A 27944-nucleotide genomic window follows, 5' to 3' on the forward strand; every position below is an offset into this window, starting at 1 on the left:
ACACTTAAACACACATTTAACTTAAAGTATATGAGCAGTCCCTACTTACCTCAATGGGTTTGGATTAGAGCCATTATAATTACCAACCATGAATCTCTATTAAGTGCAGCACTGTTCTTTCAGGGGCATTTATGTGGGTGTTTGTATAAAAACACTGTCAAAAACTAAAGAACACCAGTAAATATAAAATGGCAACACTCAGGTTCAAATGTAATGAACTAATTTATTTTTTTCAACACTACATCCAACTGTTTTTCACCACTCACAGATGCCACTGGAACAACTTGAATACAAAAAAATTGCCTAAGAACAATAAACTACACAGACCAGCTAATATTGATTGCTTTAAAAATGCCCCCTGTTAAACTTAAATAATAGCCAAATCTCACTGCAGTAAATGTACTTTTATATCATTAAATACTAATTTAACAGAAATGTGACTGCGCAGTGAAAAACACGAAAATGCTGGAAAATTGAAAGATTGCCTTTTTTTTTTTTTTTTGCCTTATTTTTCCTGTGCATTATACAAGCCTCCAAATTAACACCAGAAAGAAGACAACAATCATTTCATATCAGCTGGCCACGCAGTCACACAAGCCAAAGCTGGGGCCAAGCTTAACTCCAATGCGCACTTTAAAAACCCACGAGAGGGGGGACTGCAGGACGCCTCTCACCACAGGCTCTGGCCACCCTCGATGACCAGGTTGTGGCCCGTCATGTAGTCGGAGGCTTCGGAGGCCAGGTAGACGACGGCGGCCTGCAGGTCGGTGGGCTGGGCCAGCCGGCCGGCCGGGATGGTGGCCAGCCAGCGCCGCACCAGCGGCCGCAGCTCCCGCGAGCGGATCAGCGGCGTGTCCACGATGCCCCTGCAGCGAGCACACGGACCAAGGGGTGAGCAAAAAACACCCAGCCCAGAGGGAAAGGCAGCACCTAGAGGTGGTTGAGGTGTTAGTTCAGAAGGGAAGCGGTGCAATAGCACGGAGAAGTCATGGTGCAAACTTCCATAACACTCTTGTCCTCTCATCACCTTTTGCTGCTGATGGGCAGCTTAGAGGTTTCTTTCAAGCAAACATACACTCACACAAACTTCTTAGATAATAGCACAACCCTCTTACTTTTAGTTTGCCCATAATCACCAGTTTAAATTTTTTTTCTAGAAAACAAGCAGAGCATTGGAAATGAAAGTGCCTTGAATTGGGTCTGTTGCAGCTCTTAGGAACTGTTGTCCTTCCACCAATTTCTCATCACTCTACAACTAATGTCACACAGCATGCTTGTGTACAGCTCAGAAACTGAAAACAGACCAACTCCCCATATGTCGAACAACTAGGGGAACAAAAACCAGCACCCTTCTGGGCACCAGACCCTTTTCACACAAAAAAAAAAGAGAGGCAGAGATAAGCACAACATATCCAGTGTGATCCCTCTTAAACCAACACCTGACAAATCACACTGATTTGCCTCTCTTGCCTCTTTTACACTGATGACTGACTCCACTATTTACTAAAACTCTGCTAAGTTTGGGGGTTTTTTTCAGATGCCCTAAAAATGATGCTGCAGGAAGCACAATGCAGGGTGAAGATTTGGCTGGCTTTTGTGACTTTAACTGCAACTGATTTGTCATACTCCTCCTTAACAACATATTTGTATTTTGTGAAATGTATAATTTTTTCAGCCCCTGAACAAATATATTTACATAACTGTGTCTAACGAGAAATTACATTTAACTTCTCAGAAATGACAATAACTAAAACCTGAACTGCCAATTCCACTTCATTAGTGTGGTAGAAATGCATTCCAAATGTTAATAAAAATTCCAACATGCTGATAAATTAGCGCTTCTAAGGAGCATGTGACACCTTGGTTAACATATTCAACCTCAATTATATTTCTCTTCAGCACCCTGTTATCTGGAACCTTTGCTGGCAATCAGAGGTGCTGTTTTTCAGCGGCCAATTTTCTAGATAATGTAGCTTATCAACACTGTGGGTAAACTTGCCAATGAAATCAGGCTGCACTGAACCACACACACGCTAATTGCATCTCTTTTTTATGCATATTTACAGACTGTCACTTCAAAGAAATCAGTGGCCCATTGAGGCAGCCAGTTAGCTGGAAGAATTGCCTCTTGCAAATGAAAATTAGCAAACAAGCTAGTGATAAATATGAAATGAACAAAGTATAAAAATACCCGTTTTGTTCTGAAACTTCATCGGCATCCCAATTTAGACTTCCAAGGAAATAATTTTTTGAGACAGACTGGATTCTGGGTATGAGATTTACCTTTTGTTTTAAATGAAGGCAGAAATCCACTATTTACTCTGTTATGAAGTGGAACTAATTCAGATTTTCCCCCAAACATTTCTGTTCTCACTAATCAGGCAGGATTTAAATATCAGCTTTATATTTTATTGTAATTGTCAATAAAGAGCAGAGCAGTTCAGAAACGCTGAGCGATGCAGCTCACTTAAGTTCTGGCAATGTAACAAAATCAAGCACATTCCAGTATAGGACTGCGAATGGTTTACTTATTTCCTTCAAGCACAGCCCCCTGGTCTCTCTCCTTGCTTTCCCAAACTCCTCAAGAACTGGTTTTCTTCAGAGAGAATTGTGCTTTGAGCAGCAGACATTTAATATATTGAACTTCTCTCCCTTACGTGCCTCTCACTGTGCTTACAAAACCATCACCATCATCATCATCATTCTGGCTTTACACTATCAGAGATCAGAATAAGATCCATATGATTTTCTGATTTTTTTTTTCATTTACAGATATGTTTTAACCCCGAGGGAATGCAGATTAGGGAATAAAACACACAGTCCTCCAGCAGAACAGATTTTGCTAACAAGAGGACGTTTTTCAATCTGTTCAGAAAAATGATCTTTGGTCTGATCACTGCAGTCTGCAAATCACCGTGCTGTGCCTCTTGCTGGACCTTTCTTTAGGTTCATTCCATGTAGCAAAAATTTAGATGTGTAACCAAACTTTACTACAAATTTTTGTTGCAGGAATGAGAAAAAAATAGAGCGCAAAACTTAAAAGTTGCAAACACACATACTGATGGCACTATAAATATTAGGCATGTCATTGATACTACACATCTTCTGGGAAAGCTTTGGTGCCAAGTTGGGCAATTTAACGTTGTCGAACCCTTTTAGGCAGATTTTAGTTGGCTCCTAACCAGTTCCAGCGAAGACAACTGCCAATGCATTAATTCCCTACCTCATCTCGTATGCAGTGCTGAGCCTATCAGTACTTTCTGTTGCATGTCAATGTAATATCAAACTGCTGGTTCCTTAATGTTAGATATGAGCATCAATATTTCATTATTGATACACAGGACAATGTGAGACATGAGGGGGGAAAAAAGACTGCAAGGAAAAAAAATAAAAAAAGAGAAAAAAACAATTGCCTAAAACATTTCCACTTCGAGAGACACATTAGGAAAAATATCACTTACCAGATACTTAACTGGAATTGTTACGTGCACTCAATCCCCAAATGAGAGCAAAAAAAGATTCCATCTGTGTGTAACTTGATTTCTTTCAGATGAGTTATTAATTTGAATGAGTTAAGTACACTCCACTTAATCAGGAAGTGTTTAATCACAAGATCCACTTAATTGGGACATCTCCCAAGGAATTAAGATTTAAGTCCAAAGATACTTACCAGCAACGACTGCTGCTTAATGGGGATAGTAATGCTGCTTAATTGGGATGCCTTCAGGTGATGCTGGGGTGCTCCTTCTCCTGCCAGCTCTGCCTCTCCTTCCCCCTTCTGGGGAGTTCCCCAAACCTGCAGTGATCCTGCTCTGCCTGATTTCTGAGGCTACAAGCCTGGTGCAGCACTGTGTGGCTGCTTTCAGAGGAGCAGGGCAGGATGCAGGTAACACAAAAGGCTCTTTGCCCATCAGCCCAAATCCAATCCAAATCCCTGCCTATCAGGGGGAACATGGTTCATCCCCCAGGGCTGCTGGCCTGGCTGCAAGTTGACCTTAATATCAATTTCCAGCTGCCCATCCCAAAGGCCATCACGTAATGTCATGTCATGTCTTGCTAATCAAGAAGAAGGCAGTAATTAGCCAAAAAAAGGGACATTGATTCAGTGTAATAGATGCAAGAATGATGTGTTCTAATGCTGTGCATGCCAAAAAACAGCTTCCAGAATTCCCTCTTCCATCACACCCAACACACTTCCATGTCCTGGGACCAACAAAGAGACTAAACCCTGTGGGCAGCTGGGCATCAGCCACCACTCAAAGCTCTGTACAGGTGTCTGTTGACACCCAGGTACTCTCTGCAGTTCAACTCCCACATCCATCTCAGGAAGACTCTGGAGTCTTCATTTTTTTTGCATCATCTGTGCAGCAGGCTATGAGAGGATGGCACTGGATGGTGGAGCAAGGACTGAGTACAGGTTCCACGAAAGCAACAGCAGCAGTCAGCCAAAGCATCCAGGGAATCTCAGCCACCTTCTCTCCCTGGGCATCAGGTTTGCCTGGCCAGCAAGAGAAGTCTGCATGTTCAATTTTATAAATGCAATAAATCATCATAAGGACTCTGTCATAACGTTTTATGCATTGCTAACTTTTATGCATTGCTCTGCATAAGTTTTATGCACTCATTAAGAAATTAAGTTGATAAAAAGTGACCAGATAGGAAGAGGGGGAAAAGGCCAAAAGGTTTGCGTGGTGAAATAATGTTTAAGGCCAGACTGGAGCATTTGGAGCTTCAGACAGAGGCACACTGAGAGTGCCTTAAAGCTTTAATGCAACCACAACTGAGAGGGGCAAAGTACTTAAGGACACAGATATTTTACTTATCCAGAGCTGATCTTGGGTACCATCATGCCCTATATCTACATCTTTTCTCCTCAGACTCCTTAAAATCCCATCCTGTTATAAGATGACACTGAGGCTCCTGCTGGTGCTGGGTACTCAGATCAAGTGGGTTGAAGGCGTCCCTGGTCCTTGGTGAGTCACATCAAGAGACACTAGTGAGGTCCAGAGCTCTGGGATGTGCTCTGAAATGCAGGTTCACATCTCACACAGACAGAAATATAAATGTGAATAGTTATTCTCTCAGAAGCAGATGTGGGTTTTGCTCGTGTGATGAGGGATCTGAGCTCCATGAACTGCTGCAGGCTCCCTCCTCCTGCACAGAGGTCCCCAGACAATCCCATCATGAGGGGCTCAGCCAGAGCTTAGATCTCTGTGATGGAAGTTCTGCTGGTCTCCAAAGCTGCTCAGTACAGGTTCCCACCTGCATTAGGGAAAACTGCTCTGTCCACAACAGGGGGCCACAAAGACAGCAAAATATTTGGTCTTCATGCATCCTTCCTGGTTATTCCTCCAAAAAGGCAACACATCACCCCTTCCTGTTGTAGGATTTTGAGCTCAAAGCTAGAGTTTAAGGCAGGTAGAGATGATCAAAATGCAACCCTGTGTTGCCTTGAAAAGTAGAAAGAGAAGCTGTCTATTTTTTCTCCATGCTCTAGCAACATTCTCCAGAAAAATAACTTCTCTAGAAGTGAGTGCTTGCTTCCAAGTTGTACAAAACAATGAGTTCTGATAATTTGGTGCCTACTTTTTAAATTTATGTGAGCCCATAAGAAACAGGTAATTCCTCCTGTAAGAGCCTTCTCATCCATAATTGCAGTGAATGTGGCACAACTATCCCACCTCTGTTGCTGCAGATTACCTGTATGTTTTCAGACACAATTCCTGTCAGGTCCTGCTGAGCTTCCCTAATTCCCTTCATCTCCCAGCTCCCAAAAGCCAGTGTAAATTCACTAGTGCTAGTCATGGGAACACCATTAGAGTGCTGCTATGGCATGGGGAAAATCCCATTAGGAAGTAAGATACTGTTGAAAGAATCTGTGGATCACATAGAGCAACGGCTGGAGACACTGGTATAATTAGTAATAAATAATCATAAGGAAGACAGCTAGCCCAAGCAAGGGGAGAGCAGACTGGCAGTAAAAACAGAGGCACTTGCCATTAAGCTCTGTGATTTTTTTTTTCCCCCCTCCACTTTGTGGATTAAAATATGTAATTTGTTTTCCCTAATTTGATCTACATTATTATCTTCATTATTACAATTTAACTCCTGGGTTAAAATCCTGCCCTTCTTAGTTATTCTGATTGACTTCAATGGTCTACAGAATTTGACCGCTTCCAATTAACGCTATCCACTTGGGTTTCTGCTCAGCACTATCATGCACTGCTAATTGTTTCATAAAATGACTGCTTGGGCATGTGAGAAACAGGGAGAGACAAAGTGGATCTGGTAGGAAAACTTTTCTTTGTGAATAAATACCCTAAAATATAGAGCTTGAAGCCTTCAAAAATAAGGAAAATGTAAGTTGTAATAAATACATATATATATTTACAAAACTACACCTGGCCTCCTGTGACTGTCAGAGCTGAACAGTAGCTCAATAACAGCAATAAAATGTAGCTTTTAAAGTGCCTATATATTTGTCTCAAGTAGAAAGGGGAAAGAAGTATTGTCTGTTAAGTGTCAAAAACCCTTTCTTTAACCACAGAAGACTTGGGCAGACTAAGGAAATATTTCATCTGGAAGGGAAATGCTAAAAACTACCCTTCACATTATTGGAAAACCTATTATCAAATACTAAAACCTCTCCTTAAATCCCTGAGTATACACAGCAACAGAGCAGGCTTGGTTCTAAGTATTTAAACCTTTGTTAAGGAAAAGACAACATAAAAAGGGATGCAATCCACCTGCTAATTAGAAATTTTATTTGCTGAGATAGTGTTCATTTGAGCTTTGTAGAACATTTCATTCTCTTTGTAGTTTCAAAATGAGACTACATTTTACTTACGGGGAAATGCAGTTGACTTTTACTCCTCTGTCAATCCACTCGGTTCCCAATGTCTGTGTTAATTTTACGACCCCGGCTTTGGAGGCGTTGTACGCCAACTGCTTCTGTGGGTGAGGGACTACAAGGGATTCAGAAGGAGGAAATTATTTATTCTTCCCAAATTAAAATAGCTTAGGCACTACACAGACAGCTCCCTGCATTGAGATGAGATATTTGCCCTTTTCCCAGGTACCAGGCAGGGAGCAGCAAGAATTCAACCATCTACGAAACAAACCCCTAAATAGGTATTTTGCCATCTAACAATTTCATCTCAGGGCTACTGGAAAACAATAGTGAAAATAAAAATAAAGACATTTAAAAGGTCCCATATTTGGGCAAAGACAAAACCAATGTATTAAACATATATACAATACTTGACTGCTCTGAAGAAAGATAAATAATCATATATACACATGCACATACATATATTATAGACATATATATGTTTTATTTACTTTTACACTAATACTAATAAAATATATTATCATCTAATTACAAAATATTATATAATTAATAATATGTCAAATATTATGTATTCTATGTTATGCAATATAGGAATATTATTTATAATACTATATGTGGTAGATAATATATGATGTGATAGCTGAATGTAATAGTAAATTGTTTGATATGACATTATATGATAGAATATAAGTGCATAACAGATTTTATATAACATATTATATATAGCTTCTCAGAACAAATTATTCTCCCTAATTTTTAAATTATCCATAGTCTGAGGCAAACACATTATCTAACTAATGTTTGTGTGGATGTGAATGCAGGTGCATCCCAAAAATTCAGAACACCCACCACTTTCAAAATCTGAAGCTTTTGAAAATGTTTCAGAGATGTCACATGTCAGTCAGAGACAGAAAATGATCAGCTTGCTAATTACAATGTTCAAGCTTGTTAGTGCCATGTGCTCGGGTGGCTCTGCCCCTCTCCAGCTCACTGAAAGCTAATTAAGGACAAATCCCCAGTGGGTGCAAAGTGCTTTAAACCCACGGGAGTCAATCCAAGTCAGTCCAGGTGTTGGGATTTACACCCACAAAGAATCTCTCCTTGGACTTCTCTGGCTGTCACTAGGACTTCATTAAACAAATCCAGTGCAAAGCATCCATCCATAATTAGCTCTGTATCAGCACAGAGCTTCACTGAGCTGCTGAGTGATGGAGAGAGGGAGGGGAAAATCAGGGCAAATATCAGTAGTCACAAAGGCAGGCAGTTCCAGCCTGTGGGGTTAGATAACATTGAACCCTGGAAGAGAGGGAATCACTGGGTTTGTACAAGGTTCAGCAGCCAAAGCCCAACTCCCAGCATTCTGATAAAAGCACATAAACAGCACTGGCAGCTGGCATTAAACTGGTCTCAATAAATAAAGCTGATGTATCAGTTCTATATCACTCCCACCCATGGCATCCCAACACACCCACTACTGATTTTACTGACTTGGGTTTGAACATGTCAATGTAAAGGGTGGAATGAATGTGATAACTGAGTTACCCAAACTCTGAAAGAGCCAAAAAGCCCTGATGCAAATTAGTGAGCATGTGAACAAGGACCTTTGAACAGAGATGTTTGTGAATAGATTTAACGCACACATATGATGGGAGCAACAATTAGAGGGTTTTTTTCTGCATAGGGTACAGCTTTGCTCAGAATTCAGAGGCCTTTTCCTTGCTAAAGAGAGTGTTTCATACCATGGCCCTCCTCTGCCAGCATTTATTCTGTGTTCTTTTTTGTTCAATGTGAAATAATTTGCATTTTGACCAGCAGAACTGCCTTGCCCTCAGAGTGTGCCCGCTGCCCCCTGACGCAGCGCGCCGTGGGGGCTCTCGGGAAGATGTGGAACGTAATTTCTTGATTAATTGCCATGCATCAGCTCCAAGTTACATACAACTTCGGTAGTTAACCTTGTAACCTCCAAAAAGCAGTTCTCTGCTAAACTTTCCAAACATGTCTGTCTGTGATAAATCATTTTGGTGATCACTTGCTAAGAGAAAAGGAGTTCTGGCACTGGCTCTGCACCTACGGTGCCTGTGGGTGAGAACAAGTTGCTGCAAGCCATGAGGATCAGCTTCTGACTTGGGGTGGGTGATGAGATACAGTTATCAAAAGTCTTTCCATGGATATTGTCTTTTTAAGAACATCTAAAGAAGGTAATTAGGAGCATGAAATTTTCCCCTGCTGAGACACTCGGCCTCTCTCAAGAGGAAGAACTGGAGGAGAAGCCAACAGGTGCCATGAATCTCTAGGACTGGATGGGATTTCTGCAGCTAAGCATCCTATGTCACCTCCTCTTCCCTTACCTATAGTGATCTTTTACAGAGAGAAGAGCAAATCTGTAACCCTCCAAACCCATACAAAATGGGGCTTGTGAATAAAGCTATGCCTCCAGCAGTGTCACCAAAAAATCTGCATTGCTAAGGCTTCTGGGAAGAGAGGACACACTCCCGTTAAAGACAGATGATAGGAGAAAGCAGATAAAAATTCTGCCAACATTAGCTGCATTATGTTTTAAACACCTTTGTTCTGACTTTGGCTGGGATAGTTTGTTTTGTTTTTTTTTTTCCCCAGGAACTGTTACAGTGCTGTGTTTTGGATTTAGGACAGGAATAATGTTAACACAGTGATAGTTTAGTTGTTACTGAGTGGATCTCATTCTAAGTCAAGGACTTTTCATGGCTTCATGCTGCCCTGTTAACAAGGAGGCTGGAGGCAGAAGTACCTGGGAGGTGACACAGCCAGGACAGCTGACTCTAACTGGCCAGAAGGATATTTCAAACCACATGGCATCATGCTGAAAAACAAAACTGGGGTGAGTTGGCTGGGCACTGGTTATGCATGGTGAGAAACTGCACTGTGCACCACTTGTTTTTTATGTTCTTTTTCTCTTATTATTATTTGCATCTCCTCTTCTTTCCTAATACACTGTCCTTATCTCAACTCACAAGTTTTACCTTTTTTCCTCTCTCCCATCCTTGGGGGGATTCTCTCTCCCATCCTTGGGGAAAGGGAGGGAAGGGCTGTGGGGTTATTCCACAACAACCTGACACTCTGCTGTTGCACCTTTGTTTGGTGCATCAGGCTCCCAGCCTGACCTTGAAGCAACCACACAATGTTAATGAGAGGTGCACACAGACAGAGGAGAACAGACCACTTCCCACTAAAGATATTCATTGTAAAAACAGTGAATTACAGCTCTGAGTTACACCTGTGTGAACCGCGGAGCCGCTGCTGCTGGAGCCTACGCCTGGAATAATTCCATTGGAACACCAGAATCAAAATGCACATATGCAAAATGTATGCAGCTTATCTCCCATTAATTAAAGCTGATTCTGAGCAGTGTATCTGGAAAAATCACAAACAAAAACCTCCCTATCCTGCTAAGTGTCTCCTCATTTTCCTGTATCTCTGAGGAAGGACTCAACCTACAACAACAACAAAAAAAATATCCCCTAACTATTTCTAGAAACATTTCATACTATGCCAGTTGGCCAACGTACTTAAATAACCAACCAACCAACATATTTATTTAACATTCAGCAGATGGACATGATATGAACATCGTGGTTTTCAGTCGTAGTTTCATAACTACTAGATTTTTTCAATGCCAAGATTCAAACAGGTTCAGAAGGTAAACACATCTCTCCATCTCTTAACTTCTGGCCTAGCATGCATTAACTTTCACTGACATTTAAATGCATCTTGGGATGACCCTTCCAGGCTGCTCTCAGGGCTGCTTTCCAGCATTCTCTCCTGTTCCAGGACAGGTATTTGGGTTCCAGCCCCCAAATGTGATCCCCAGGTGGAGCTCTGGCCTTGGCTCACCAGCCAAGGAGGTGCAGCCCCAAGCTGGGGCTGGGATGGATGCTCTGTGGGAATGGCATCACCACCCAGCTCAGCAGAGCTGTGCCAAGCCCTGATGGGAAAGCTGGAAAATGCCTCTCCTTGAGCAGAGCAGACCACTGCTGGGCTGGGAGCTGTGTGCCAAACCAGATCCCCAGTTTGTGCCAATTCCCAGAGCTTCCTAACTTTCTCCAGGATGGACTACATCCCAGGAAATTTTGCTTTGTGACAATGATGTGGATGGTGACAGCCCAAGCACAGACCAGAGCCTGACTGCTCAGAGCAGAGCAGGAAAGCCTGAACTATTTGAAATTTAAAGCCTCACAATCTTTTCAGACCTACTTTTCGTGGGGAGTTTTTGTAGCTTTGCAAAGCTGGGATGGTGGGATGGTGCCTGTGTTTAAACATAAGTAAAACAGCTGGTAAAGGCACTTGAAAAAAATATTAACAACAACATTATAAATGGACTTTTGAAGAACCATTTAAAGTTACTGTGCAATAAACTGAGTAGAATGACATAGAATGTCAAACTGGGCACAGTAAAAAATAAATTTTATTCCGAAGGAAAATAAAAAGACTGCATATTTATGTAACATTCAGCAGATGGACATGATATTAATACAGGGGTTTTCAGTTTTACTTTTATAGCTACTAGATTTTCTTGCCTAACTTGGCAACCCAAGGCACCATTTGATTTTTGGATTTGGACAATACTGCAACAGATGTCCAGACCAATAAAATAAATTCCTAAAGGGCCATGCTTAATTTGTGTAATTGATCAATTTTTGTTACACGGGCTTCAGCTCAGCAGCCTTCCAGATTAGCTCAGCAGTAGGGATTTCATTCCATATGTTACAATGGTTTATTGGCCCTTCTGATGACACTGCTGATTCAGCAGCGTTGGTGCAGGCACCTGTTGGCAATGAGAATGTTATAAAACCCATGGGTACCAGGGCAAATATTGGCACAAAATCCTTTGGGTGGCTTGTAAGCATCTTGTGGGCTCAGCTTCCCACATGCCAAGGAGTTTGCCTGGAACAGCAGGGAGGGAACAGCACCTCTCCTGTGGTATCCGTGCTCCAGAGTCAGAAAAGGTGACTCCACCCTTTCTATAAAAAGTAATAAGTGCTCTAAAACATTGAGGACAGATAAATGTTGAAAAATGATATCAATAAAAATTTTGTAGTACATTTCCTCTAATATGAAATGTCAGTGATTTACTCCTTCCCAATACAGGTTTAATTGATTCAAATAGCATCGGTAGTAATTAAAATATGGATTCTGAAGCACAACTGTTAGCTCTCATCACTCACCTATTAAACTTGCCATAGATGCTGTGTTAATTATCTTCCCATATCCTTGATTCAGCATAATGCGGCCTGCAGCCTGTGACAGAAATTAAAGGAAAGACCAGTGACCCTTTCTGTGATTGTGCTAATAATGACATGATAATAAATTAGTCTTTTCAGAAGAGTTGATGTGCTAACACATTTTTTTTTTTTTAAGCACCTGATATAAAAACTTGGTATAAAAATGGCTGATGCAGGAAAAAATCCCATTGCCATTTCACACCTCTCTCCACTGTTGGCAATATTTTTTTTAAAAGATCATTAATGTTGGGAATTCCTCCCTCCAAGCCTTCTGGTTTTCAAATAACCACCCTTCAAAAATTTTTGGCTATTCTTTAAAAAGTACCAGCTGCTTTTGAATGTATTGACCAAATTCTGTAATTGGTATAAAGCGAATATCTCCTAAACTCCACCAAAACTAGGACCAATTTTATAGTGATAATTATTAATAAAGCATTATTATATCTTGAGATAAACACTTAGAATATTAATACCCATTTTCAAAAGTAACCAGTGCAGCATTTCACACTTACTTGGCAGCACAAGAATAATCCTCGTAAATTAACATTAAAAGTTTTGTCCCATTCCTCCAGGGAAGTCTCTTCACTTGCAGAGTTCAGATTGATTCCTGCATTGTTACAAGCAATGTGGACTGTGCCCCAGCGAGCCACAATTGCATCCACCATCCTTTGCACATCCTCAGGCTTGCTTACATCTGCTGCCAGGGCAAGGCTTTTAATGCCTGCATTGAAGTAAGAGTGATGGAGTAAGAATTTTATGATTTTTTTAAATTCAAATATAGAGAGAAATGTTTTATATATGGCTGTAATATAAATATAAATATAAATATATAAATATAAATATAAATATAAATATAAATATAAATATAAATATAAATATAAATATAAATATAAATATAAATATAAATATAAATATAAATATAAATATAAATATAAATATAAATATAAATATAATCTATTCCACCTTAATTCATTGCTCACAAATAGCAGCAAAACGTGTGTTTATTACTGCAATACCATTTTAAAGTTGCTGGAGACCAAGCTGGAGCCCAGGTGTTGGAACTGAGTCTGCCACTTAGGCAGGACTAAGCTTGGAACACTGCACCATCTTCTGTCCAAACCCTCAACTGCAGCTTCCCCAGCTCCCAACTGCTCTACAGCAGCTTTTCTTATGCCAGGTCCCCCCCCAAAACGCTACAAAGAGGGAATTAATTTGTCCCAGACTGCTCTCTGGATGAACTACAGCATCCACAGAGCTGGGAGCCTCAGACAAAACCAAACCAGTTTTAGGTGGGAGCCAAATGGGAATACCTGCATGTGCACAGGTATGGCAGTCATAGAGCCTTATTTATTGCAAATCACACTGCCAGAATAATGCAAACATTGGGAAATGGAGAGATTTACCATATTTGAAACATGCAGAAGTTTTCCTTTCTTTTCCTAAAGTAATCCAGCCATTGACTTTTGCACCAGTGCTGACCCGTAAATGACTTCATTTAATTTATTCTAAAAGTCAGCTTTAAACACCCTTATTGTTAAAGAACACAAGAAGCCTCCTGAGGCAACTGATGCCACTGGGATTATACCCATCCCCAAAGCCAAACAAGGCTACACCAGTAAGGGCTGTGGTGAAATGGGTCTTAATTAAGGAAGGAGGGAGGCAGACAATGGGGTTGGACCCTGACCAGCAGTCTGGGTATGAAGTTTCAGCTATTAAATCAAGATATTTTTCTTCTATATAAATAAAAAAAAAAAAAATTCCACACTAGTCCCTCTTTTAGAACATTCTGATGAAATATTCAAAAGAAGGGATAAGCCTATTCCAGGAGACTCTCCCAAAACAAAGCTGAGATGAAGGCTCCCAGGAAAGCAAGACAAAGCAGGAATTGCCCAGTTGTGTGTGTGAAGAAAGTGGCAGGAAAGAGACTTTTGCATGGAAAAGCTGCTCCTCATCTCCAGGAGCTGAGTGCACAGCTCAGGTGATGCTGCTCTGGGGTGCTGGGGCAGGGGAGATCCTGTCCCCTTCAGTGATGACACAAGTCTTGATTTCTATGGCAGAGAAAAAATACAGACAACTAAAAAGTGGATGCATGCTCTGCCTCAAAGACCTCTTATTTTATCAGAGGTTTTATGCTAAATATGCTGAAAGAATCAGAATAGCCAGACAGCCCCTGTTGCTCATCCTAATTGTTATCAAGACATGTAACACACAGGGACTTGCTGCAATCTTTCTTTTTCAATTTACAGACAAAATGGGTGCGTGTTACTAATGGTAACAGAAAGACTCTTCACCTGCCCTCCAACTCTCACCCCATTTAGAGCTTCATCTTATAGGTCAGTTTATAAAAATGAGACAAAAGGTGCCACGTGAGTGTCTAGTGAAGAAGCAGTGAAGCCAAGCTCACTTCAAACCAGAGTCCCACACTCGACCTTAATCTATTCAGCTGATATTCCTGCACTCTGAGAGGGGGGAGGAAACCACTTTTTGTCTCTCCACTGTCCCCCCACCCACTCGTTAAAAATAATAAATAAAACAAACTACAGAGAAACAGCTTCAAATCTCCAGACACAACAGAGGCTGGGTGCAAGGTGGGGCCAGTGCCTCTCCACAGCGCTCAGCTCAGTTTTGTGGGGCTCATGGAGGCAGGTTTGTGATGAGAGGGGCAGGAGAGGAGCCCAGGGGCTCTGTGCTGGAGACAATCCCTGTGCTGGATGTGCCTGAGGTGTCCTTCTGCAGGTGCACACACACGTCCCCTGCCACGGGCTTCATCTCTGGTCTCTCGGTATAAATGGAAGTAACATGTTGCATATAGACAAGGAGATCAGGAGTGACATTGCACAAGGCATTTGCATAGTTTACAGTGAAAATGCACATTTTAAAAATCCCATCAGACTAATTCTTCCCTTAGGGTACAGGCAGTGATTCCCCCTGAAGACAGAGGTGTGTGTAGTGGAAGGTAACCCTTAGGATTTTTTGGTTATGTTTCATCATTTTTGGTTCTTCAGTCAGGATCCATTAGTAACTGTTGAAAAAGGTATTCACACAGGATCTAAAAACAAAGAGCCCTGCAGCCAAGGGACATACACCCAAGCTGTCTAACAAAGCTAAAACTGAGATCACAGGCGTTCTGATGTTTAAAACTCATCATGAAATGATGGCACCATCCCAAAAGGCAGGAAAGGGCTCCTTGATATAAGAAGCAGAGCAGCTCTAAGCAAGCTAAGCAAAATGTTTTGAAAAAGTATCAGTATGGGAATGACTTGGGGCACTGAGCTTCCAACTTTGAGTTAGAGATCTACAGCCATAGAGGAGAAAAAAAAATCACAGCCCCTTTGTCCTTATTATAGCAGGAAAAATACGTATTAATGTTATGATTGCTTCAATTTACTCATGTGAATATTTTGAGAGTAAAGCCAGCTGAACCTTTTTGTCAAAATTTATTTCCAACAGAGCATGATACTTCTTTGAAGCCAAAATGTTTCATGGAAACATTGATTTCAACAAAAAGTTTTCAAGGGAAAGCTTCTGAGGTCCAGGCTAGAATCTCTAGTTACCTCTGGAGAGAAAGAGATTGAAAACCTGACCTTTTCAGATCCTTTCCAAAAACGGGCATTTGGATATAATTCCCTTTCACAAAAGCTTTACAAAGTTTGGGGGTTGTTCCAACAGGGAACGACAATAAATTCGAAACCTCAAAACCCATCATGAGAAGGAAGAGATGTGCCCTGACCAGCTGCACTGGTCAAATTGATAGATAATATTTGACCTCAAAGGATAAAGATGTGTAAAGAGTGAGAAGTGAGATTTTCTTTACTTAAGACTGCAATAATATTTGCTATGCTTTATGACCTCTCTGACTGTATTTTGGAACAACCCCCCACCTCCTCCAGGCTGGCAGCTCACTGCTGAAGGAGCAGAGATGTAGGGCAGCCATTGAAGGGTAGATGATCAAACTCCTTCTGAAAATGCCCTGGAGAGGAGTTAAGTTCATTTTCCAATAGGCTGTTGGCATCCAAAGTCTTATGGCTCTATCAAGTAGCCCATTTCTATCCGAATAGCTCTGCTTGATATGCAGGATGTCACAGGGAAAAAATGTCCAAAAGGAGAGTTAAGGTGTAGGGCACAGCTACTTTGTGCCAAAACCATATGGCTCTGGTGCACAAGAGAGTGAAAAGCTTCAGGGAAGGAGGGACTGGATGACTCAAGAATTTGTAATAGGAACTGGACACTTTCTTCTAGGTCAGTTTTTGGGATCAGAGCTTTAACCATTGCACTGACACTCTGTGTGAAGTGTCTCCTGCTCAGAGGAGCTGGGATTGTGCAGACAGGGATGTGCTGTTTTAAATATTCTCTGGGGAGTCTCAGGACAGTATCCAAACCTGAATGACACCATTCCTTGTCTCTTCCTGAGATTGGGTGATATAAATACATCTACAGGGGCTGGTTTTGCTGGAGAACCTGGTTTCTAATGGCCCAATCTCTTGCAGAAGTCAGAATGGAAATAAATACTGGTGACCTTATCCACGTGGGAGTGTGAAAATTTCCTGCGTAAATGTCCATCTTTACAGACAATGAAATTCTGAACTTTGAAGAAGGCTCAGGTGCAATCTCACAGAAGGAATTATAAAATGAGTAATACTTCCTCTCTTATCACTAAAATTATATTTCCAGTTTTCTTTTTTCCCCTTTACAATTGCAGTTTAGCACAGCTCTAGGGGGAAATTCAATTTTATGTTACATTTTCTGTTTTTACTGCTAAAACAGGAGTGGCTTGTAGAGGATTTTACCTCTTATTTGAGGTTTTACTTATTATGTCTATTAGTATTTTGTTTCCATATCTGACCTTGCATACATGTTTGAAAGAGGGTTTGAAAAATGGCTTGTCTTCAATTTAAAGGGCACAAGGAGATTCAGATCAACAATATAACTACCTTGTTTTGGTGTTTTGGCTCATAAGGTTGGGAAGAGGGGGTAGGTGAGTTTGTAGGCTTCACCATAGCAAAGTCTGAGGTTCTGCATGATTTACTTTGAGCAGCACCATCTCTATTCAGTGCTGGGTATTCAGATCTCACTTGTATGAGGTGACCCTTCTCTGTTCCTGTCAGCCATGGATTTTAGCCATAGATTTTTAGCCATAAATTTTAGCAAGGAATTTTGTTTGAGTCTCTTTGCCTCTCTAGTAGAGTTTATATTGATAAATAACTCTTGCATTTGGTGTGGTATCAGTGCCTGCTGGGACAACACTGACAGGACAGGAGAAGTTTGAGAAAACCCCCTACTGTAACCAATTCCCCAGCAGGGCTGGATGGGAGGGGATTGCATACAGAGTAGTGTCAGGTTTGAAGAAAAGCCACCCATGTCAGCACCCATCCTGCTCAGTGCTTACCTTTGAGGCTGAGCTCACACGCCACCGCTTCTGCCTTGGCAAGGACCAGATCCACCACAGCTACTTTAGCCCCAGCTTCCCCCAGTGCATGGGCAAAGGCTCTGCCAATTCCCTGCCCTCCTCCTGTGACATAGGCCACCCTGCCATCCAGGCGCAGCCGCTCCAGGATGCGGCGCTGGCGGCAGCCCCAGAAGACATCATCCTTCACCACTTCTGTCTGAAACAGGAACACAAACACTGCACAGCGAGGGCAGAGCTCACTGACACCTGTGAAGGGCTCTGCTGGGAGCATGAGCAGGGATCCATGTCTTCTTGGCCCATTAATTAATACAGAAAGTATCACTAATTCAAGCCCAAAAGCCCTCTCATCCACAGAGATATTAATGTCAAACAGAGCACTAAGGTGCCAGACAATGGAGCAGAAGGGCTGTGCTTTGGGGAGATTCTACAACCATTCCACTTTCAGGCATTTCCTAGCCTGGCTTGGATTCAAAGTCTTAGAAGCTGACTGATAAAGTATTAAAGTTATTTCATCCCCAAGGCCCAATTTTGCCCCCAGGCTCAGCTAAGAGCAAGGTTCCAAAGGCAGGATTTGGGTCAAGCAAAGTGCAATCAAAATATCTTCACAAGGCTGGTGAGCAAATAAAGATATCAGCCAATAACTTAAACCAAGCTGTCATCTGATCAGCTGTCATACATCATTTCCCCCTGACTGGAATCAAAATGCAAAATACAAGATGTTTAAAATACTGAGTTGGAAATGCCAGGAACTACCAGTGGGTATAGCTTTGGGAGTGCTCAGAAACTGCAAAACAACCAGGATGTTTGGGTCTAGGTTTACTGAGGTAGGCCACTATGATTCCAGATGGGAATTTCATTACAGCTAGATGATGCCCACTGCATAAAACTGAGGAAGATAAAAGCCAAATTTTTTCCTTAGGACAAGCAAAATGTAAGGCCATGAAAATATCCAGCTCAGAGAGCACAGGAGAAGATCCTGTGCTGCCTTCGAGCAAAAAAAATGAACTATTTCAGAAATGTTGTATTGGTTCATTACAGCTGGTCCTCAGCTCCATCTTCCCACACTCCTGTGCATGGGAAGGATGGGAGAGCACCAGGCACTGACACCTGGTGAGCAGAACACCAGTCACTCCAGAGATTCATCACAGGACCAGCTCATCTGAAAGACTTTGCAAGGAATCAGCATTTATCAGCTTTAGTGCAACCCTAGACCAGTGAGGCTAAAAGGTGCCAGGATCTAAGGTTCTAAGTCCACAATCACAGTACCACATGTTTGGTTCTTTCCACCAAACTCCTGAAAATTATTTTGTCCTTGTCCTTGCTAAAGTCAAAATTTTACCAGAAATGTTCACAGGGAGGAAATACCCACCTTGGATTCAACCACTGCATCTGGAGGCACAGGGCTCCTTCGAATGAGGCTCAGTCCACTCTGCACAGGCAAAATCACCTGCAAATATAACAGTTCTCATCTGCTTTGTGCCTGGCTTTCCATCACCAAATTCCCCTGACATGAAGGATAATCCTCAGGCCACAGTAGTTTTTGCCCTACTCCTGTTCTTTAGCTGAACAACACAAACATGTCAGGCATCTGTATTTGCTCGCATTCCTCCTCCAAACTCATTGCTTACACAAATGCCAGAGGGGAAAAAAAAAATGCAATCTTGTCTCTCCAGATTCTAAAATCACAACATATTGTTTGTGCATGCTATTACTTCTTCTTTGTATTCTCTTTGCTGACTCCTATTGTGCTGGTGATGCCCTACAGCCCCCAGAGCCTTTAAAGCAGAGTGGTGATTCTTTAGTTGTGCTGTAGAGCTGATTATTCACTCTTAAGTGCTCTCCTTTTATCTTGCCTTTAACACTCTATAAGATGTAGACAGAGTAGGGACCACTCCTGAATATAGAAACTCATACCGAGAGCTCAAGTGAGGTGAATTATAATAAAATCTGAGTTTATTTTAGGTCCTTTGGATAATGGCACCCACAAAAGAAGCATTTTAAAGAGTACTTTGCAAAATCCATAGATACAGCACTGAGGGCACCTTAACCAATGGCATTCCACTAACCTGCTCAACACGAGGATCTGAATTAATCACTGAATTTAATTTTCTGACAGCAAGTACATTTTCATCTGATACATTCTCCAGGTAGACTTGTCCTTTCATGAGTGTATTCTCTATACAGATCACTGCATCCATGCTCAGCAAGTGGTTATCCATGACAAAGCTGTAGTACTGAACAGCATTCCTTTGATCAGCATCAATAAAGACCATATCAAAGTGCTCATCCTCAGCATGTAATGCCTGGGGAAAAAAACGATATTGGAGAAAACACTAATTATTTACCTGAAAGTTTAACATGTTGTCATTAATCCATCCTTTACATAAACCCCAAACCAGACAGAAACTTGTTCTTTTAAGGTAATACTGCTGGAACTGCTTCTGGAGGTCCTGCGAGTTTTCTGTGCTTTGCAAACAATTTTTCATCAGTGAATCTCTGAACTTCTCAAGGAAAATCAGGATATAGAAGAGGATGTCTCATCCCAGCTGATGGTGTTGAGAGTCACAGCAGAAACACCTGCATACCTTGAGTCAAAGTAAATTGATCCATCAGGGTAAGACTGGCATCAAACCCTGCCACTGTGGTGCTGCAATAAGTTCTCTCTTCTCAAAAGAGCAACTATCAACAAATTGAAGAGTGGCAATTATATCAGTCTGGGAGAAAAAAAAGGCATAAGGCAGATCTGGGAACTGCAAACTAGTTTGTCCTACTTCAGTAGCAGAGAAAGGGTTGAAATCCCAATTAATAATAGAATTATAAAGCACATGAAAGAACAGGTCATGATAGAGATAAAGCAGCACAGCCCCTGTGAAGGAAAATGATGTTTCTTTAATCTAAAAAAATGCTTTGGATGGCTCAGCAACAGAGAGGATAAAAGAGATCTGGCTGCTATCATCTAATTGGATTTTCAGAAATGTGGCACACCTTCCCTCCAAGCAGGCTGCTGATGATAATGTATAAAAGTGTTGATGGATGACCAGATGGGAGCCTTTACAGCCTTCTCCTGTGGCAGTTAATGCACTCGCTGCCCAAGAGGCTGCTATGGAATATTTCAGATTCCATCTGGGACTATTTAACTGCATCTGTGTGCGTTGCAATGAAACAACAGCTCATCCACCTATCTTGGAGAGCAGAAATGCTTTCAAGTCTTTGCATTTCAAGGGAAAATAGAAACTGTTCTGTTCTCCAGAACTCACTGTCTCTACCATGACTTCTAACAGCACTTCTTGCATCCAGATTTCCCTTTTGTGTTTAGAGACATTGTGCACAACGAGTGATGAACCATCCCTTGGGATGTACCAGCAAAAGCATCAACAATGGCAATGTTGAATGTGAAAAACTGGTTTGCTTTTGGGAGTAAAGTTAATGGCTCCCAAAGAGAGATTTCATGAGCCTTACTGAGGCAGGGTGTGTGTGGATCAGACAAGGAAATAGAGGAAACAGATCTGAACTCCTCTGTTGTGAAAACTGGTGTCATTGTGAGCTTGTCAGTGGCAAAGTGACTAAGCTTGGATAGTCACATTTAACTGTGGATGCTGGATAGAACAGGAACTCTGCCTGTAGCACTCGTGAGTCCACATTTAGGACACATTATACTATAACACAAGAAGACCTTAGGGCCAAATATATGCTGGCTTATTACAAATGTAGTAGAAACTGGGACATCTGGATTCCTGGGATTCATCTTTTCATCTCATGACCAGCAAGAAAATCTTGCCCTGGTTTCCTCTTGAGCCACATTGGTGGAAAGCAGCAGGAACATTTTTGCTACTGTGGAAGAGTATCTTACATCAGGTTGCACTTCAGCCAGTCTGTCCAATGTTGATACTTCAGGAAGGGTCAGAAGATGAAAGCTGGGTGGAGGAGCCCATCATGAAGAGAGATTAGAGGTCTCATTCCTCAGGGAGAAGAGCCAAAGACAAATTCAGGTAATTATCATGACTTATCACTACCTTCTGACTCATAACCTTCCTGGGTGGAGGAGGTGGGGGGCAGACATTCAGAAACAGATGTGGCCATGGCTGAACATATGTTACTCCTGCTCCATGGGATGGCTCCCTAATGAAAAAGAATCTCACTTTTATGCATTGACTTCATTAGGTCCATATGGAGTTGTGCAGCTCTCTGGATATTAGCTGGACCTCTCATTTCAGCCCTCTTTCTGTACCACCTACCTGCTGACAGCTTATCTGTCTTATGATACAGATAAACCACCTTTTAACATCACTCCATCCATCCCAGGAGGATGGACTGGGTTGGATGTGTACCCAGTGCACACCTGGCTTGTCATTGCACTGCCTGGGTGTATCAGGCCATGGTTTCTAAGGCATTTCTCTTCTGCCACTTCACTGAGTCCTGAATGGATAACCAGAAAGGTCACTTGGGCATCCAGATGTCCAGTGCCTGACACATGGAAGGAATAGCCTGAGTTTGTCCTGAGACCTGCCATCATTTGAGATTCTTGTTTCCACAGCTTCATAATTGGTGCTGGGTTTCCATATTTAGCCAGAAACAGCTCCATGGCTAGAAGAGAAATCCACAAAATTCCTTGAACCTCTAGAGCAGCCTCTACACAGCAGGATAGCAGCCACAGGGAGAGGAAAGTGCCCTGTTTCCTGGAGCCCCTTGGCTAGCAAAACACAGGTAGGTAGTCACCATGGCCAGGGCACCGCACTGGAGAGGGTTTCCTCACTGCCAGCACTCACTGCTGAACAAAACCAGCCAGAAAATAAAAGATCTGCTCTAACTCAGAGCCAAGCACTGTAAAGATGAGTGCAGAGGACAACTCCATGCTGTCCAGTATGGATGAGGGGGTTTAAAATGAGGGATTGACCACCCTGGCCCTCCCAGCACAAACTGGGCCAGGCCCTGCCTGGGACCCCACAGCACTCTGGAGATGCCATCGTCCTTTGCTTGGAGAGGCAGAGCCCAAATGCCTCCAACTGAGAGGAAAGCTGAGATCCAGAAGGAAATAATCTGCCTGCAAAATATCCTGCTGAAACTAATTTCCTGAGTGTTTACAGTGCAATCCCTGCTCCTTGCTACAGAATCATCATAGATGGTAACAGATGGCAATAAGAGTTTTAATTCAGAGCAAACTTGGCTAAAATTAATGCTTCTGCTTACAGTGAGTCATTAACTTCCTTTTGGATTAAAAAAGAAAAAAAAAAAAGTGTAACACTGCATTCCATTGAGGAGATGTACCCAAAGTGACCATGAGAAAGGGCACAGCAGTGCTGCTGATGGATACAGCAAAAGATCAGGGAGAGGACATCCTGAATAAGAACATGAATGAATCTTCTGCCAAAACTCAGAAAAACCTGATTGGAGTCCTCATCAGAGACAACACTCTCATAAGGCACATACAAACTCAATCAAGAAAAAAAAAATGACTGCCCAGTTCCTTTGATATGGATCATACAGTCAGCATATTTGTAATAAAGATGTACTCAAAACTTATTACCTTTCCTGTGCCTTGTTCTTGACCTAATGTAATAGCAATCCATCCTTGGGGTGCACAGAATACATGAAAAAGTACAGTTTCCTTTTAAAACACCATTAGAATATTTTACTGTGTGTGGACATACACTCTTGTTACTCCTAAATGCTATTCTATTGAGTACAGTTTATATTCACCAGCAAAGAGAAATCTCTAGGGAAGCCAGAGAGGGAATGCAATTTCTAGTAATAACAGCTCACAACAGTGAATACTATCCACTTATCCCCACAATTTCCAGCTATTTTGGACTCCTTTCTGAATTAACCTTTCATATCAAAAGGAGCAATTCTAGAGCACACTAGAGACTCCGACACAATTTCATGCATAATTTATTCACTCAGTTCAACATTAAACGCAGAGTCCTTGACTTTGTCAAGGTGGATTCTGTTGGCAGACTTCACAAGCAGCAAAACAGGAGAAATGAGATCTGCAGCTCAACCTCTTCACCTATTCTGTCTGCTAACAGGAGGGAAAAAAGAAGAAAGCAAACCCCGACATGCTTCCACAATGCCCTGCAATCAGCAGAATCAGCTGCAAACACCGTGTTATTTTTGTGTTGCATTTTCAATTTTAAAATGGAAGGATCAAAATAATGAATGTGAATAATTTCATGATAGTTTGCATTCCCTCCAGACTCAGTCCTGCATCCATTGTTCATCAAAAGTCCACTGGGAATTGAAGGGAGCTCTTTGTGCAGGATCAGGCTCCTGCTGGCAGCAGATCCATGGCAAGGCACATTATCCAGGCATGGCTCAGCTGAGTTCAGACTTAAGGGAAGATTTGTGGGGAAATGTTTTTAAACACTGGCCCAGGATGTGTTGAATAGGTAGCTAATTCCCACTGAAGACACCTGTGCCTGAGACTGAACCTGAAAAAAGGTTTCCCTGAGTCCACATTTCAAAATACTATGTAAAACTCCTGAGGCACTTGGGCACAGAGGGTTGTGTTGTGGTCTGTGTGAGCTGTGTGCTCTGGTGGGGATCTCACCCACCCTGTGTCTTCACTCATGTATTGGGAAGGTGGAATTTTATAATCATGCCCTCAGGTATCAAATGAGCCCTACTGTGTATTTGAGCTCCCTGGCTCCTCTCTGACACTTAGCATCACTTGACAGGACAAAATTCCAGATTTTTTGTGCTGGCTGTGATCTGGGACAAGAGGGAAGGAAACAGGCCTACCCCACCAGTGCTGTGTGATAACACAGGGAGCATCAAGAGGCTTCAGAAAGCCTGGTCAAGGTGCCATGGATTGATGTGCTGCCTTTGCACTGCTCTGCATTCACTCCCAGCCCTGATGAGCCATGGATTTAGTGAAAGAACCAAAAGCCACAGGGGTGACATCATGGCCCCACTGAGGTGCACTGGCACAGATTTGCTGCATCCGTAGGGCAACTGCTGCAAGATTTACAGCTTCCTTGTAAAGGACAGAAACAGTTGTGGGGGCAGCACTGGACACATCCTGCAGCACCTGGATGATACCTGAGGCTGGGATGCAGTTCCTGGGTAGACTAATTTTACACCAGAAGGGAGAGATCATAATCCTTCTGACAGTTTGGACATGCTGAATCACAGCTTCAGGCAGCAGAGAAGGAATTCCCTGACAGGTAGTTAATCTATAGATAATACGACATTTTCTTGCTTTGAAAGGGCCAGGGCAGTGAGGCAAATCCTGCTTCCAGGAGTTGTATTACTGCAAAAATTTGAGGAGCAGCAGATGAGCAGAAACACTGCCCTGCTGTACAGTGAGATTCAGCCATCACCACCAAGCAAGAAAGCTGCATCAGACACTTCCAAAGAGCAATTGGTGAGTGACCATCTCTGCCCTCTAGTTCCTACAAAGGGGAAAGAATGACACCTAGGGCTGCAGACACTGTAGGAAGCAAGGACAATCCTTGCTGGAGTTTGTTCCAGCTCTTCTAAACCTCACTGTGCTCCTCAACAAATGTTAGCCAGCTCCGCTCTAGAGCACAAACCACAAGGGACAGAAATGCTCTCCACTTCCCCTGTGAAGCTGAGCAGTGAGAGCCCTGCTGTGCCACCCCTCACCCATCTCCTGCCTTGTCCTGCTGCCTTTCAGCTCCCCACGAGGCACCAAAGCAATCCTGCTCAGTCTCCAACCTACACTGGTCATCTGGGAGGGAGAAGGCAGCACCCTGTTCACAGGCTGAGCCTCTTCACATACCCAGGCATCCCCCACAGCTGCCGCACTTCAGAGGGTAAACCTCAAAAAGCCCAAAATGCAAATGCACCAGAGAGCCCACCAAATTCATTGCTTCAGCGTTTCCAGCCGTTGTGCATTAAAGCTGCAGGACAATCCTGATTGTCCTGGTACTGGTGACAAAATGCCTGCCACACTGAATAGCAAAAGTTCAGAGCCCAGTGCAGAAATCCTGCACAGAGAGGTGTCCCCATGCTGGGATCCCTCCAGCCAAACACGAGCATCTCTGTTCCCAACAGCTCCAAGAGGTATTTGAAGTTCTGAGCACCTGCAGAACTGGGGTCAGGATGTGCCTTCATGTTGCAATTGGAGGATATAAAATCAATTGCAACATTCTGTTTTAAGGATTTAATTTTCATGTCTTTGCTCCCTTCTTTAATCTCTACACAGCATGTACTCTGCCTGCCTCTAGATATTTTAATTCAGTCACAGTAAGTCAGTTGCACAGAATGGGCACTAGAGAGCAACAGCAATTCAATTAATTTCACACTCACTGCAGGGAGCTGGGATTTTAAATGCTGCACATTGCAGGTGATCTGTAACATTTCGTTTTTTCATATACTTGCAAAGCTCTTTGTTTCTTTCTTATCAGACTTGGAGGTCATGAAAACCAGAGGTCAGAAAGCTCCTGGCCATTTCATTTTAGAAATAAATATGGCACCTGCTAATGCAAATAAAGTTACAATCAAGCTCACACTGACACATCCTGATTGAAAATGAAATCAGATCAAATTGATTTGTATTAATAATAGAAAGGCTTTTTAATGAACCTGGTATGGGCACCACCTGTGTCATGCTGGACCCACAGCAATGTCCTGGAGATCCATAAACTGGAATTAAATGTGAGCTGCCAGCAATCATAAGATTTCACTTTCTTGGGACAAAGTCACCAGTCAGAATGAAATAAGTACAGCTAAGGCATTATTTGTCTGAGGCTTATCACATTGCTCTGGAAGTGAGAAACTGGGGTCTAATTCATCTAAGAGTTCACTGTGGGGAAAAATAGTGAGAGATTTTGGCAGAATTACAAACTTCTCCAGGAGTTTTCCAACTTTTGTGAACATTGGGAGCAAGCTGTCCTCAAAAGCTGGCTCAGCAGGGTACAGATACACTCTTCCTGTTTGTTATATTTGGAATTAGGGATCCAAAGCAAAGCAAATCCATGCTGAGTTAAACTGCCATTGAAGCCTATTGGCCTACATTGAGAGCCTGTGATTCCTCTGACCAAAAAGCTGCAGGATTTTCAGTTAAAAGGGAGGAAAATCTGTCTTGTGTGACAGAGCTGCCCCATCATACATTGGAAATAAGAAATAACCTCAGTGCAAGAGTGTGCTCACACATCTGCAAGCAAACCAGAGCCACCACCCAGAATTGTGTGGGCAGGAAATAGGACTTGCCTGAAATTATTTAATGTGCTTTTCACTAGAACTCCCAAACTTGCTTTCCAACTGACTTTACCTTCAAGGTGTCTGCCACTGGTCCCACTTGCATGCTTATCTTTTTTCCATCTGAGAAATAATCACATTCTTCCTGGCTGTTCGCTCCGAGATATGGCACTTCTGCACAGAAAATGATTTTGCCATCACCTGGCAATTCCTTTGCAATAGCAGGGATGGTATAACCTTTAGGATTGCCAATTAATAAAATCTTCCTGGCTCTGACCATATGGACAAACGTCCTTAAAATTTGGCCTGTGGAAAGACAAGAATGAAAATTTGAAAATAAAACCAGGGGAATGATTATACTTTGTTCACAATGAAAATTAGATGTGCCTTTTAAGCGATCATTAAAAAAACCCCTAATCTTAAAACACTCTCAAATAAGGGTTTAACAACAGAATCTGACAAAATTTCATCTAAAATGCAGCTAAAAGACAACAGAATAAAAGGACTGATTTTAAATGTAGAACCTTTATCATCAATGCTGCTATTGTTCAAGTGCTTGTTAAATAGTGCTTGAAATATTGCATATTTTAACATTCCCCCCATATGAAAATGGCTTTGAGATGGCTCCATATTCTTTCTGGAATCCAGCATAAAAAAAAAAAAAAATCACTACATTACCTTGCATTTGCTCTTAGAGTCATTATCCCTAGACAGCACCATCATTTAAGAAATTTATCATCAGTGGTGTCCTTCGAACAATGTATTAGTGTAATAGATTATAAGAGTACTTCACTGGGATGATATATTACTCCAAAGATGAGAACATCTGGCAAGAATGAATCTGGGAATAGATTTAGTGTAATAGGCTTTATAAGAGGATACAAAGCTGGGTATTGCTACTTGTAAAGGTGCAGTGCTTGGCCACAGCCACCTCCACCACAAAAAGCACATAAACCCCTATCAGACATCCCAAACCCAAACCAGAAGGGATTTTTTCCAATCCCTTTCCCTTCCAGGAAGGGTGGTGACCTCTTTGCTGTTCACTGAGGGATGGGGCTGGCACTGTGAATTAAACACTCGTGTGTGGGCACGTGTGAGTGAATACAGGACATGGGAGGCAGGGTACAGGAAAACTCAGGCCAGAGGAAAATCAAAGCCCACAGGAAGCTCATCTCTTTCTTTAAAAGCAATTTCCCACATTTTCTGAGCATTTCCATGGCATTCATTCTCCCCTTACTCAAGACTTCAACTTCAGTGACAAATTTGC

At 42.1% G+C, this 27944-nt stretch overlaps 1 protein-coding gene across 1 annotated transcript; it reads right to left on the reverse strand.

Annotated features, from left to right (window-relative positions):
• Positions 1 to 294: 294 nt before the first annotated feature.
• LOC130258466 (D-threitol dehydrogenase-like) lies at positions 295 to 26957 on the reverse strand. Its single transcript, XM_056501860.1, has 8 exons — positions 26751 to 26957; positions 19582 to 19818; positions 18885 to 18962; positions 17495 to 17711; positions 12621 to 12829; positions 12052 to 12124; positions 6848 to 6965; positions 295 to 866 (listed from the first exon to the last, which is right to left on the reverse strand). Exons 1-8 carry the CDS (start codon positions 26955 to 26957, stop codon positions 671 to 673), a joined length of 1335 nt encoding a protein of 444 aa, XP_056357835.1. The 3' UTR covers positions 295 to 670.
• Between the last annotated feature and the right edge of the window lie 987 nt (positions 26958 to 27944).

This window comes from Oenanthe melanoleuca, chromosome 12 (genome assembly GCF_029582105.1).
Source record: "Oenanthe melanoleuca isolate GR-GAL-2019-014 chromosome 12, OMel1.0, whole genome shotgun sequence".
Classification (NCBI taxonomy): domain Eukaryota; kingdom Metazoa; phylum Chordata; class Aves; order Passeriformes; family Muscicapidae; genus Oenanthe; species Oenanthe melanoleuca.

Excerpts from the sequence above, each read along its gene's own strand:
- LOC130258466 (XM_056501860.1), bottom strand. The coding sequence starts at position 26,957 with ATGGTCAGAGCCAGGAAGATTTTATTAATTGGCAATCCTAAAGGTTAT. Across the intron at positions 19,819-26,750 it reads CAGTGGCAGACACCTTGAAG|GCATTACATGCTGAGGATGA; the intron begins GTAAAGTCAGTT and ends TTTTTTCCCCAG. Across the intron at positions 18,963-19,581 it reads CAGATCCTCGTGTTGAGCAG|GTGATTTTGCCTGTGCAGAG; the intron begins GTTAGTGGAATG and ends TTATATTTGCAG.